General features: G+C 54.3%; 1 protein-coding gene across 3 annotated transcripts; it reads right to left on the minus strand.

Moving 5' to 3' along the window:
* Positions 1–344: 344 nt before the first annotated feature.
* Positions 345–13,952, minus strand: KCNS1 (potassium voltage-gated channel modifier subfamily S member 1). 3 transcript variants are annotated; one of them, XM_056507449.1, is made up of 3 exons: positions 13,155–13,952; positions 7,390–8,382; positions 345–2,589 (listed from the first exon to the last, which is right to left on the minus strand). In XM_056507449.1, the coding sequence occupies exons 2-3, from the start codon at positions 8,353–8,355 to the stop codon at positions 2,152–2,154; spliced, it is 1,404 nt and encodes a 467-aa protein (XP_056363424.1). In that variant the 5' UTR covers positions 8,356–8,382; positions 13,155–13,952; the 3' UTR covers positions 345–2,151. The 3 variants fall into 3 exon arrangements, with proteins under 3 accessions (XP_056363424.1, XP_056363422.1, XP_056363423.1); XM_056507447.1 differs by lacking the exon at positions 13,155–13,952 and adding an exon at positions 12,735–12,791; XM_056507448.1 differs by lacking the exon at positions 13,155–13,952 and adding an exon at positions 11,529–12,623.
* Positions 13,953–14,553: the final 601 nt, after the last annotated feature.

Raw genomic sequence — 14,553 nt, forward strand, 5'->3', positions numbered from 1 at the left:
CTCCCTCCCAGCTCTGGAGCCTGGCTCCCTGAGTGGCTTTTCCAGAGCCCACCAGCTCCAACCCATTCCCTCACACCCCATGAATGCCTCCTTCATTGAGCCTCAAGAGAGTGGGTTATTCAAACTGCTCCAGCCAGGATGACAGCAGTGGTCCAGGCACAAGGACTAGCTGTCAGCACAGCATCCAGAGCAGGGGTGAGCTGGGAACTCTACTGTGCTCCAAGATGGAGCTGGCTGACAGGGGCCTGCAGCACTGTAGGAACAGCTTGGCTGCTCCTGCTCACCTTGACCCAGCTCATGGGCTGCATGAGCACATCCAGCTGCCATGAAACAGAAACCAGCATCCACAGCAGATCACTGAGGTCTTTAATAAAATATACAGTATGCATCCCATGCATAGATAGAAAATTCATTTACATGCTCCTAATTATTTGCATAATGCTTTTTTCATTAATAGATGTAATTTGCTCTTCACATTTGAATACATTTTGCTACTGGAATATTTATGTTGAGAAGGGGAAACTCCTTCCTGTATTCAAGTAACAGTGCATCAGGAGCTGGCTGGAGCAGAGGGTGCTGCTCTTCAGTCCCAGCTCCCAGCAGGAATAAGCAGAGCAGATCATGAACCATCAGTACTGGAAGACTTGATGATGCTGGAAGTATGAGCATCCCCCATCCCACATCACCACCATTCCTTGGGGACCCTACCTGAGTCCCACTGAGTTTGGAAAGGCTGGACCTGCACCAGTGTTGGTTTGGCTTTCCTTGTCTGTGACCAGCAGATTGCTATGGGCAGAACAGGCACTGCAACTACAGCTGTGCTGAAACCCAGCCAGGAGAACCAGCAGCAAACTCATGATCCAGGTACCTGGGGTCATCCTGCAGCCTTCAAAGTGTGTTTGAGGTGGTTTGGGATTGCAGGATGCACGTTTCTCCTGCTCAAAACAGGCATTGCTGGGTGTGCTCCTTTGTGTGCAACGGAGCTGCACAATTTCCAAACAGAGAATGGGGTGGGAGGGCAAGGCAAAGCTCTGTAGGGAATTAATGCTGTGCTGGGTACAGCCCCCAAAGTGCTCAGGTGAGCTGGGGGTCCAGACAGGAAGAGGTTTGGTATTCCAGGTTGAGCTCCCTGGCTGTGAGGTGCTCAGAGCCTGCAGTGACAAAAGTGGTGCAAGGTCCCCTCTGCCCCAGCTCTCTCCCTGCAGAGGGAAGGTGTTTCCTGTGAGGATACCCGGGGCAGTGTGACCCCCTGATTACAGCCCTCCTAACCCTGCCTGGCCCTGAGACAGGGAGGGAAGAGGCAGAATTAAGCAAAGCTAGGGGCTGTGGTGAGGGAGACCAGGGCTTGAGGGACAACCCCACTGGGACTGGCTCCTCAGTTCCCCCAGCTTGACCCCTTTGACTGCTTCTGCTTCAGAGGACAGTGTTTCTTCTGCCTGGTCATCCCCAGCTGGTGTCCTTCCCCCTTGTGTGGCCAGTGCTCCAAGTTGTGCCACGCTCCCAGCACAGCCCCAGGGGTGTCCTGGCAGTGACAGTGCAGGAGAGCAGATAAATCCTGGCTGCAATGGAAAGGTGAGGTTCAGTCGATCCCACTGCAGGGGCTGGGGACCATGGGGCTCAACCTGAGCTGGACACTACCTCTCTTCCCATACAGACTCATTCCCAGGCCCCTTTCCTTTATGGCTGGAGGGGCAGTTGAGCCTTTTCAGGCTGTTTTCAACTGGGGTAGGACAAGGCTGGGGCTGGAGCTGTCGACATGGCACAGGATCTATAACAGCCTGGTTGAGGGCTGCCTCATCCTTGAGCTATTTAACCTCACCCTGGACAAGACAAAACCTTAGGGCAGAGGAAAGTCCCTCTCCATGCCTCTGGGGCAGTGCCTGATCAGGAGTCATTTGTATTTCTTATTTTCTGCCTCCCTTTATGGCAGGGGTATATCGAGTACCACAACCTCCCTTTGCAGCCATGGGTGAGCATGGTGAATGCTGAGACACATCCAGGCAGGCACAGGGTCTGGAAGCATCCAACACCCTCTGGGCAATCTGCTCCAACCCCTGGTGTCCTTCATGGGCAGGGGCAATGCCAGCCATAGCTCCTCTGCCGTGTCACCACATGCCAGGTCCCACGTGCCCAGGGCTGCAGTGCCAGGGCTCAGGGGCTGGGGTGCCCATCAGAGGCCAGCCCAGGGCACTCAGGGCTGGCCCTGCCCAGGGAGGTCTCGCTCAGAGCCTCTGAGACACTCCCCACCTCCTCAGGGTCCTTCTTGCCGCTGTTCCTCACGGCCGCCTCCAGCGCCTTCTGCTTGCGGTAGAAGTGAGAGAACTTGTTGAAGATGATGGTGATGGGCAGTGCCACCACCAGGATGCCCCCCAGGATGCAGCCTGAGGCCGCCAGCTTCCCTGCCACGGTGACGGGCACCACGTCGCCGTAGCCCACGGTGGTCATGCTGACTGTGCCCCACCACCAGCATGCTGGGATGGTGTCAAAGCCGACGTCTTCCTCCTTCTCAGCAGTGTAGGCCACTCCAGAGAAGACAGAGACCCCCACAGCCAGGTAGAGCAGCAGGATGCCCACCTCCCGGTAGCTGTGCTGGAAGGCAAAGCAGAGCCTTGGTCAGGGGGGACATGACCGGGACGTGGAGATCATACAGTGCACATACAGCCCTACACAGACCCCTGCACATCTCTACCAGGGATCTCATCCCTCTATCCACCTCTGTGTGGGATGTCCTGCTCCAGGGGTGGGCTGGGATGGGGCAGGAGTGCATGGGTGGCTCACATCTGGAGTGAGTGGTGCAGCCAGGAATCGTTCCTGGCACCCACAGCTGCTTCTTTGCACTCCTCCAGCCTGTGAGTGCTGGGAGAGAAGGCAGATCTGTGCTCCTCAGCCAGGGAACCCCGGCAGAGGCTGCTCCCCTGCCTCCAGCACTCACTCTGGCCTGAACTCAGCTAACAATATTTAGCACATTTTCCTTTTATCTTGGCAGGTCCCCAGAAACCCCCTAATAGGCAGCCACTAAAAGAAGCAATTTGTACCTTCCTGAGTTGCTGGCACTGCTCGCAGGGAGGACGTGGTCTCTGCTGCAGGCTCAGCTCAGCTGTTACCCAAATCTCAGCCCAGGCTCCCTGGGGACCCCTGAGCCCCCGGGTGCCTCCTGTACCCCAACATCACTGAGCCTCAGCATTCATGAAACCCTTTGTTACACACATGTAGAAACATCACATAAGAGCTGACAAGAAACCAAACATTCCTGGTCATCAGGGATCCATCCAGTGTCAGCATGGGCTGGTCTTAGCACCCATCCTACAGGGTGCTACAAGCCCCAGCTTGATGAGACACAGCCCAAGGAGTCTGGGAGCCTTGGTGGGAATAGAGCCATGGACACCCAGCTCTGATGGCAGGGGTGTGCAATGCTCCTTGAAGAAGTTTCTCTGGTTTCAACCTACAACCTTCATGCTGCAATCTTTTTTTGTACATTCCTAATATCTGAACAAAGTACAAGCCTGTGCCAGAAGCCTAGAGGGAAAAGGCAGTGGGCAGCTGGGGGACAAGGCAGCAAGTCATGCCGGGAAGGGACTGAGAGGGAACACACTGCCACCACCATCCTCCCAGCACGGCTTGTCCAGGCACTTTGTGACTGCCACAAGTGAATTTTTTAGATGTTTCTGCTCACTGACCTGCCAGCTTGTTCTTCATCTTTTGGGGAAAGGAAAACAGGACTTTGATTCTGGGGATAATTTCCCAGTCTCCTAACAAGAAGAGAATGCTTTATTGGAGACCACATAATGGCTAAGGCAAACAACATTTGAGCAAAGCAAACAGCAGCAGATGTGGTAAAAGGCTTCTGTGGTCAGGATGGGACTTAAAGGAGGTGGATTCATGGCAGGGAATGGGAGACTTTGCTTAGACAGCTGGCAAAAGCTGCTCAGCTAATGCCAGTAATGCCAAATAACCTCCTCTTCCTCCTCCTTCTCCCTTTCTCCTCCCTCACCTGTGGCTGCAGATGCCCTACAGCAGTGCCAAGGGAGCTCCTTGAGGAGGACAAACAGCTCAGAGCCAAGGGTGTATCACTTGGCCAAGAAAGACCTGCTCCTGGCTGGAAGTTAACACAGGTCTGTACATCCCAGCTAGGGATCAGCAGAACCAAATAACCTCATACATTTTTAAAGAGTATCGGTTCTGGCCCTGGGGTGTGTTGGAGAGGGAAGGCAAAGAGGGAGTCAGGCAGCTCCATAGCTCCTGCTGCTTCAATTTACAAGCAGGGTCAGGGTTTGCAGCACAGGGAAGGCTCCAGAAATCTCCCAACTGATCCTCAGGCTGCCACCTATTTGCAGCCCTTTATCTGCAAAACTTCTGGTTTGCTCATTGATTGAGGGGGAAGCAGCTGCAGCTGGGGTTTGGCTGGGATGCAGTTTTAGCCATGGTTTGAGTGGGATGCAAGCTTAGCCAGGGTTCAGATGGAATGCAGGTTTAGCCATGGTTTGAGTGGGATGCAGGCTTGGATAGGGCTTGGGTGGGATGCAGTTTTAACCAGGGTTTGGGTGGGTTGCAGGCTTAGCAAGTATTCAACCTTGGCAGAGGCAATGTTAGGTAATGAAAGACTCCAGCTAAAAGCCCTCCAAGCAGCAGTCTCTCCAGATTCTTCCCAAATGTGCAGAAGACTGTTGGAATGGAGGAGCCCACTTTGAGTCTTGCCAGAAATAACGTGAAGAGACTGAGCAAAGATGGCCCATGGTAGTGACAGCAGGGTGACATGTGATATGCAGTTCCAACCTCTTGATGTATTCAGGCCCCTGAGGGGGCAGACAGCAGCCCCTGTAATCTCTGTATGTGCTGTAATTACCCAGGGACCAACATCTACAGACTGCCAGTGGGAGAGGGGATCCAACCCATACCCACAGAGCTGCAATAGCAGCAATGGATGTTCAGGGAGGAAGAGCAGAGATGGGGAGGAAGCCTCTCCTCAAATTAAACACACTGTGGATCAGGCCCCAAGGTTTATGATGCACAAATGGCAGAATTCCCTCTGCTAGCACTTCCATGGCAGGGGAACCATCACTCAGCTTGCCAGAGCCATCACTCCTGCTTCCTGGCTGTTAACATCCCTCACTGCTCTGCTCCTGCTTTCTGCTCCGGCAAGAGGAAGTAAATTATGATTAACAAGATGTTGTAATTTATGTGCCCACTAAATCACAATGCCAAGCTGCTGCATCAGATTTGTGTCTTTGCTCATCCCCATTTAGAGCTGCCATGGAGTCCCCAGGAAGGGGCACTTTCAGGCATGTCACTGGTGAATCAGCTGCTCGTCAGAAACTGAAGCCAGGACACTGCTTGCTCCCCAGATCTCGTTTGGTGCTCAGTAATGTGCATGAGTCCCTCAGTGCCTGCTCTGCTGAAAGGTGCTGTTCATGCTCACATGGAGCACCAGCAGGACGTGGGGAGCCCTTTCCACGTGTGCAAATTTACTTAAATTTCACCAGCAGTGTTAACTGGGTCTGTCACTTGTCAGTGCTCTTTCAAGGTGAGTGTTCAGAAGTATGATGCAGGTAGGACTTCAGGCATCTTCATTTTAAACAACCCTCCCTGGACCCTATTCTCAGCAGGTTTTGAGGATGCCAGGAATATTTTGATGCTCTGTGGGCTCTGCAAGATTAGTTGTGAGCAGGGCTGATCCTGCTTCACAGCAGAAGCTGGCAGATCTTTCCTGCTGCCCATCCTCACACCCATTCACACTCAATAGTTGCTTTTCTCCATGACTCAGCCACGGGAGTTGGTCCAACCCCAGAGATCTGCCAATGCCAGTACATCCCATGCCAGCCCTGCCCTGCTGCAGTAGCAAAAACAGGGTGTCCCCAGCTAGTCATCCCTCTCATGGCCCTTCAGAGGGAGCAGCATCATGTCAGGCACTGAGAGGGAGGAAAGTGGCTCTTTGGTTGAATTTCAGGCTCTGTTGCAAAGATTGCTTCCTTGGCCATTTGTTTGATAGATCAGCTGTTTGAAGGGGAGAAAGCACAGGAATCTTTGTGCAATTGCCCTGAGAAGAGGCAATGTTTGCCCTGGTGATCATTCCCCCATGTCCAACATGAGCACCATGTGTGGTAGGGCTTTGGGAGAATGTGTCACTCTGAGTCTTAGCAGGCTCAAGGATCAGCTTTAGGATTTCTATTGATGCAATCATCAAGAACCAGGAACAATTAAAGGATGAGTTTAATTGGCCTCTGCACCAGGCTGGATTTTCTGTGTAAGCAGACAAGGTGAGCTTCCTTCTCCCCAGATTCAGGAACACGGCTCTCAGCAGAAGGGGGATGGAGGGGAGAGATGGTGGGGGTGAGCAGAACCGCACTGGGTGTGGAAGCTGCTCCTGCTTCACCACTGAGCTGCTGTGATGGAGGTCTGGCTGCAGTACAGGGATAGTGAGAATTGCATGACAGATTTCAAGTTGCCCTCGGTCTGTTTGAAGAGGCTGGGGTACTGTGAATGGGGGTCTGGAGAAACACAGCCTTGGGACAAGTTATGGAGGATGTGGACCCTCTCACCAGACCTGTAGGGGTGTCACTTCTAGGTCTGCCTGAACCCTGGTCCTCCACTTGGTCAGCATTTCCTCCTCCAGACCTTCCTCCTGAGGAACAGGTGGCCCTGGGACCAGCCCTGCATGCCAAGTTTTCCATCACACTGAGGGGCAGCTGCTGGCAACCCAGGCTCTGCTGAGGGCATAGACCTGGGACAACTCACCCTTTGCTTTTCTATTGCTGCTATGTGCCAGTCCCAATCTCACTGAATCCTGAAGCATTCAGGTATCAACTCAGCTGGACCAGGATTTCTATGTTTCCCTAAATGGGCAGATACCAGAGTTGGACACTGGCCTCTGGTCAGCTGGCAGCATGCCCTTAGGAGAGTTCCCCTTGTCCCAGAATGGGGACAGGAGCAGTTCTGAGCCATACCCACTGGTGCTGGCAGATCCAGCAGCTGCTGGCTGGCCTGCTACCTGCTCACCAGGGCACTGTCCACCCCACTAGGCACTGACTCACTTCTGGTGGGACATGCCCATCCACCCATGCATGGCTGAGTCTATTCCAGTGCTGTGCAATGAGGCTTTCACACCTGAGTGGGATGGCTGAGACCCTGGAAGCACCAGTGCTGCACGAAGCAAAGGGGGGTGGATTTGTGCTGTGTGTGCACAGAACACTTCTGCAGTCAGAGTTCCTCACACCTGTCTGCTTCAGCAGACAACCAACAGCCCAACCCACCACCCCAAGCAAGCTCACCAGGCACCACCCAGAGCTGGGAGCTCATTGCAAACAGGGGCTTCCACATCCCTCAGCCACGCCAGGGGTCTCCTTCTTGCCCAGAAACTAAAGGAGTAGATAAGGAGATAGAGAGCCACTTTACCCTCAAGGTGGCCCCCAATGACCTCAGTCCTGTGGAGTGCCGAGCCAGCTTCAGCACCCGGAATATCCTCATGAGCCGAAACACCTGCACCACCTTGCCCAGGTTGCCCAGCTCCGAGTCACTGCCCATGGTCACGTCCACCAGGAGGGTGAAGTAGAAGGGCAGCACTGAGACAATGTCAATCAGGTTCAGAGGGTGCTTGAAGAACTTCCTGGGGTTGGGTGAGAGCAAGAGGCGGGCGCTCACTTCGAAGGTGAACCAGGAGATGCAGAAATATTCCAGCTTGTGCAGGATGGGTTCATCGAGCACGTTGCCATTCTCATCCACCTCCTGGTACTCGGGCATGCTGTGGATGCACATGGTGGCTATGGACACCAGCACCACGCTGATGGACACGAAGCTGAAGAGTTTGCTGGGGATGGAGTAGCCGGGGTTCTCCATGGTGAGCCAGAGGCGCTTGCGCACATTGCCGCAGCGCAGGGTGCTATAGCGCAGCAGCTCGTGGTTGATGTCAGAGATCTCATCAGGGGACGTGTCCACGCTGCTCACCTCACTCTCCTCATCCCAGTTGTGGTGCCGGCTCTCCAGCTTGCGCTCGTGGTAGCGGTAGCTGCAGCAGGAGTCCAGGAAGAACTCGTTGATGCCCCAGTACTCGATCTCCTGGCAGAAGGAGAAGACGCACAGCTCCTCCATGACATGCAGCTTGCCCGTCTGGTAGAAGTGGAGGACGTAGAGGAAGAAGCCGGGGTTCCTGTCAAAGTAGAACTCCCTGGCGCTCACGTCGTAGTCATCGCAGAGCTGTAGGATGGACTCCTCTGAGTCGCAGGACAGCAGCCGGCCCAGGCGTGTGTCAGGGAACTTGGAGAGGGCGCTGGAGCTGAGCCGCCTCCGCAGACCCCCCACGTTGATGTTGATAACGTCCTCCTCAAAACTGGGACCCCAGTAGTTTAAGGTCTTGTTGACCATGATCAGCAGAGCAGGAGCAGGTTCCACCTGTGGGTGAGACAGAGGGGCTGGAGGGGACCAGGGCTCCCCCAGATTGGGGTGCTCCTGGGTGAGGGGGCCAGAAGCACACTGGGTAGTGTGGGGGGATATTTGCATTTTGAGAAGCGAGGATTGAGGAGAGACAAGGGGAGAGAAACAGCTTTAGACTGTTATTCTCCTGTGATATGGAAGCTAAAACAGAAAAGCCAGTGATTTTTCCATGTGAAATTTTTCCTTGCTGTTTTACCTCCTAAAGTTTCTCCCTTTGCAGGTTGTTAATGGCCTAAGGAAGGCATTTTAATGCACCTCCAGCACCTCACCCAAAGGGCTCTCCTCCTTCAAATAGGTAATTAGTCACTGAAGAGAAGATTTATTCCCCAAAGAGTCTCCCAGAGGAAAAATTATATCTTATCAAATCACCACTGCTGTGATTCCACCAAAGTGCTCTGTAACCCCACTACCTACACTGCTAATTAGACCTGGTCAAAAGGTCCTTAGATGGTCCAATCTTTCCAGCAGCACAGGCAGTTTTGCCAAAATCAAAGTATTGTCACAGAAGGTATCAATTTTAAAGAGAATTTGAGAGGAAGAAATGTCAAAACAATTCATCTGCCTGTTTTGTTTCAAATTGTGTGTTCTGCCATGTAAAATATTAAGATTATTTTGATTATGTTGAAACATAACAAAAACATGATTCAGAATCATTGATAACTGAATAAAATCTGTATGCTGATAGGGAAATAAAACCCCAGAGTTTTGATTTCTGTTGTGTTTTAGGAATTTATAAGTTTCAGGGAGTTGGGCTTTTTCAACAGCAGAAATTCTATTTTCTAATGAGAAACAGTTAAAGCATCAAAGACAGAGAAGCATTCCCACACCTTCAGACACATTTACCTGTCGTAACCAGAAATTTAGAGCAAAAAGGCAAATAAAAAGCATTGTGATCTTTATGCACCACCTTGAAATAAGATTTTTCCACCTACCTTATTCATCAAAACAACCAGGGGACACATGGAGCAGCCCTGTATTCATGGGATCCCCCTGCTCCTGGCACAGAGTGGTGGGGTTTGAGGGACACTGCCTTGCTCTCTGGGCTGAGGAATTACAATTTTTCCTGTCTTATGTCACTCACAGAATTTTCCAAGCTTTTAGGAGCTGCAGGGATGGAGGGATCAGACAGGCAGCAAGAGCCAAGGGAAAAAAGGTTCAGTCCCTGCAGTGATGCTGAGGTGCCAGCAGACCCCACACAGACCAGCCTGGTCCCACAGCAGCCACCAAGGCCAAGTCAGTGACATGAGGTGGGTCCCTCCACCAGGAGACTCTTGTGAGTTCTCTCTCACCAGCCATCTCACCCGATTTATGGGGCAAACACCAGGGCTCTACCTGTTTTCCAGTCTGAGAAACCCAGTATAAAAGGTTTGTCAGACTGGGAGGAACCTGGGGGAACACGGTCACATCTAAATCTGTAGGTCAGAGCAGAGCTGCAGAGGAACAGGCAGTGGAGCCGTGGTTAAGGTCTGGAGTGTTTTTAAGCTGAGCAGGGTTGTGGGTGAAGGAAATGCCAGATTTGTGTGAAACAGCCTGGCAAAGGCATCTGTGAACTTCACTGCATCTCCAGGCCAGAGCTCCTTAAAGACACGGCTTTGCACCACAACCATATCATTACACCTCTCAGGAGGAGGCAACCAGCTCGTGATAAAGCTCAGAGCTTAATGGACTAATTGTCTTGCCTTTCAAAGGGGAGGGAAAAAGGAGAAGGAGTGTAAACACTTCTTTCAGGGATAAATTGGAATTTCAGTGTCAGATTAGCTTTTCCAGAGAAGACATCACACAGCCATCTGTGGGGTAGGGATGACTAATCCAGGTTCCTTCCAGAAGGATGCTCATGCATTCAGGCTATAAGCACACACACAGATGGGGGACCCTGGAGGTGCATCTGTGGGATCCAGCTTATCCCAAAACCAGCCTCAGACTCTCTCTGCACTCTCCCTATAGAGCAGCCTCTCTGAAAGGTCAGGCCAAATGCCACAAAAATCAGAGGCAAGGTGGTTTGGGGGCTGGCTGTGTCACAGGACAGCCCAGGATGGCAGGACAAGCCTGAAGCACTCTTCCAGCTCAGCCAGATCATCCCCAGTGCACGGCTGTGGCTCTGGGTGAGACATGCCAAACCCCAACAGCCAGAAGGGAGACGGCTCCTACCTCTCTGCTAGCTCAAAATTAAAAGGTGGGTGTCAGGACCCTGCAAGCTTTTAACCCCAGGGATATCCCTCCATCCCTCCTGTACAGGAAGCAGAGTGAGGAGAAGGGTCATGAACTGCCAGAGATGTTCATTTCTGATGTTCGCTTATGAATAGACCAAATAATTTCTGCCCACATACAGCTTTCATCTAGGAATCTCAAGCAGCAATTAATAGTTTCATAATTCTCTTGCCTGTTTGTTTCACGAACAGCTAATCTCAGCTTTAGAACAAAACTGGGCTTTGAACTGGGACCCAGTGTGATCTCCCCTGTTGGACCATCAAAGCATGCACCCCATTCACATTTACAGGGGAATCAGCTGGGAAACAGAAGCTTATTTTGGGAAGCTTGGGTGATTTTTATTTAAAAACGTGACAGACAGAGAATACAAATGTGTCTGGGATAAAGTGAATTTGAAAATTTTCCTTTAGTTGACCCGAAATTTCCATGAATGATTGGAAAAGGGAAACAGATAAAGCTGGTCTCTTTCTGATAAATCTTGAAATCTATTGTAAGCTATTTTGAGACAACCATCAGAATTACACAAGCCCAGTGTGAGCAGGGTGTTGGGCGTTCAAATTAATATCTGTCTTGTGGAGAAAAAAATCCCTGATATATGCATTTATGACAGTAAAAATAAAATATAAAACAGATCAAGCATATCTATAAGTAATGCTAGAAGAGTTTCCTTTGACAACATTTTTTTTTCCAAAAAAGCCTTTCAAATGGAAGTTATGTATATTTATTCTACCTGGCAGAGTAGTGAGTATTCTACCTGGCAAGGGAGTGGGAAGCAAGGTGCTAATAGACATTCAAGTGAGGATGCAGCAAGTGCAGGGAGCATTGCACACAGGGTGTTTTCCAACCAGGTACAATGGATTTAGATTAACAGCCCAAATAAAAAGCCCTGTACTTACAGCTTCAGCGAGGCTTCTCAGCAGGGAGTCGTGTGGCTTGTCTCAAAGGAGCCATTAGAAATCCGTAGAGGAGGAGGAGGAACCTCTTATCCTTTGCCTGTAGCCTAAATGCCCTGTCACCCGGGGCCTGTGACCGTGTATGTCCCAGGTGTGCAGGGGTGGTGGCTGCAAACCACTGAGGAGATCCTGTGCAGGATATCCATGGGACTGGTGTAGGACTGGGGGTCCCCTGCTGAGTACTTGAGGGGGCCAGCGGAGCTAGGTGGTGTCCCAGCTCTTGCAGGGTGGTGTCCCCATATGCTGAGACAGGATTAGGTACACATCTGCTTTTTGGTCATCCAAAATTGCCCCTGCAGAGCCCCATTGCTGAACGTCTCTGTGCTCATCGGCTTGAAGACGCTCAGGACCAAGCCCTGCCTTGGGCGGCGCGGGGGTTTGCCAGGCAGGCAGTAGGGAGAATGGAAGGGGGATTCCCACTACTGGCTGCTCCCTGCAGGCAGAGCACAAGCTGCTGCTGTACGCTGAGAGGCCACCGAAACGCTCAGGGCTGGAGATGGAGATGCCTCGGGAGCAGGAGAGGGTGACTACCAACAGCCCAGCGCTGTGCCAGCCTCCACTCCCAGGTCTCACGCTGCGCCTGCACAGCTCTCCAGAGGGATCTCCGTGCTCCGTTCCCCGGGGAGGGGAATGCAGTCCCCGGGGGAGGCAGGCTGGGGGCGAGGGACTCCCCTACACCCGCCCGCAGAGGGACGGGGAGGAGAGTCCCTGTGTCCCGGCACCCAGCAGCATCCCGGGGTGTGGATGCTGGCACGGCAGCTCCCCGCTTACCCCGGGATGCCGGTGCCTCGCCTCCCCGCTCATCTCTGCATGCCGCTGCTCCGGTTGCCCTCTCACCACGGGATGCCGCTGCCCCAGGTCCCCGACGCACCCCAGGGTGCTGACCCCTGCAATGCCCGGGGGTTCTGGTAGCCCGGGTACTCGGGTTGTAGGTGCCCCGGTCCCTGTGTTACCGATCTTAATGTCCTCGCCGCGCCCCGGGATGCCTGTGCCGGCAGCTCCCCGGGATGCCGATGCCGCGGGTCCCCACTCCGCCCCGGGATGCCGCTGCCCTAGTCCCCGCCCGCCCCGGGTGCCGGTGCCGCGCTCCCCGCGCCGCCGGTGCCCGCAGCACGCCGGTGTCGGAGCCCGGCCCCAGCCGCCGCTCACCTGCTCGGCGCCGCCCCCGCCGCAGCGAGCGCGCCCGGCGCGGAGCAGCGAGCCTTGCGAGGCCGGGGGTCCCGCCCGCTCCCGCCCTCCTCCCGCCCGCCGGCGCCGCCGAGCGGGAACGGTCCGGGAGAGCCCGGTCCCCGATTCCCGACTCCCAGCCCCCGGTTCCAGACCGCCGGTGTCCGGTTCCTGGCTTCCTCTGCCTCCCTCCTGCCCCTCCCGAGCTCTGTACAGGGGACAGTGCTGAGGATGACCGGGGGGAGCCTACCGGACAAGACCAGCCACCCGATTTTGTCGAAACCGGCTGACAGGTCGGCACAGATCCGTACGAGGCTGGCGGTGTCCCCTGCGAAGGCACCGCGGAACCGAGCCGGGAATCTGGACCAGGCGAGGATACCCCTGGCTTTCCCGAAGTCTTACCTGGTGGAAGTCCCTCTGAAGGCGAGCAAGCTCACAGGATGGCTGTGGCCGCCGCGTTGGGGGTACCCGTCTCACCAGGCCGTGGGCTACCCCAGGTCTTTGCCAAGTTGCCCGGGAGGCAAGCACTGTCCTTGGGGCCGGGAGGGCCGTGCCGTGCCGTGCCGTGCCGTGCTCAGGCCGAGCCAGGCCCCGGCAGCGGTGCCGCCCTGCGCCAGGCACACGATGCTCCCATGCCCTCCATGCGATCCATCTCCATCTTCCTCCTCGGAATTGGGAGTGTGCCGGGCACGGGGGCAGCCCCGCGGGGAAGCGCTCCCCTGGCTCGCCGAGCTCCTCGGTGTCTCTTTAAAGGCTCACGGGGAGGTGAGCGAAGGCAGCGAGTCCCGGGCATGGCACACGCTGGGTTTCAGGTCAGCGAGCTGCCGCCGCCCGGGGCCATCCCCGGGCACCCGGGGAGCACTGAGAGCGCACCGACACCCCCGAAATCAGCTGCTGGAGCAGAGCGATGGCAAGGAGAGGGTGGGAGAGGGACCTTCCCAGGGTGACTGCCGGGGCTGCGTGTCCCCGCAGCGATGGCTCATTGCTCCGGCAGCCAGCGCTGAGCAGCTGTGCCAGACAGGCGGCTCGCACGGGGCGAGGCTTCACAGCACCCTCTGCATCCCTTCCATCGCCTTACTGATGGGAAGTTCGAGGGGCTGGAGCCTGAGGGCTCTTAACCTCCTCAGGCTTGCACGAGGCGGACTGAGAGCTCTTTTTGGTGGCGAGCATCCTTCCCCTGCCCGCACGCCCGCCTCCCGCGTGTACTGTCAGTTCTGCCTGTGCCAGGCAGAGCTGGCCGCTGCAGGGCCATCAGCATGTCTCCATGTGTGTGATTTGTCAGACTGTGTGTGCCTCGGCTTGTTTACATGGCAAGGAGGCAGCGGAGGGAGGGGGAAGGGATGACTTTGAGGGAGGCCTCAGAAAAGAGGAAAAAAAAAAAGGAAAAGAAAAAACAGGAGGGAAATTCCTCTGTTCTGTGATATGAAGCAAAAAGCATTTATTTTTATGGCAATTAGAGATGGCTGGGCATCCCTGGAAGCTGCAAGATAAACATGCCCATCTTTGTCTGCTCCAGGCAGCTGCGAGCCTGGCTGATGGTGGGTGCTGAGCCCCAGAGGGGTACAGCCCACGGGGCAGGAGGAGGGCTGGCTCCCACGTGGGGTTTTCTCTGCCTGTCACTGACATATGGTGATCAGGGTGAATTTTCTTTTCCCTTCTGAAAATAGTTCTCATCCAGCCATTTTTCAGGGAAGGAGCTGTGCCTGGCACTGCAAGGGCGCCACTCCATCTGGCACTTTGTGTCTGCACCAGAGCCCTGTTTATGGTCTACTACAGAGTAGACCTCAGCCCTGGCCCCCCA

Source organism: Oenanthe melanoleuca, chromosome 20 (genome assembly GCF_029582105.1).
Source record: "Oenanthe melanoleuca isolate GR-GAL-2019-014 chromosome 20, OMel1.0, whole genome shotgun sequence".
Taxonomy (NCBI): Eukaryota; Metazoa; Chordata; class Aves; order Passeriformes; family Muscicapidae; genus Oenanthe; species Oenanthe melanoleuca.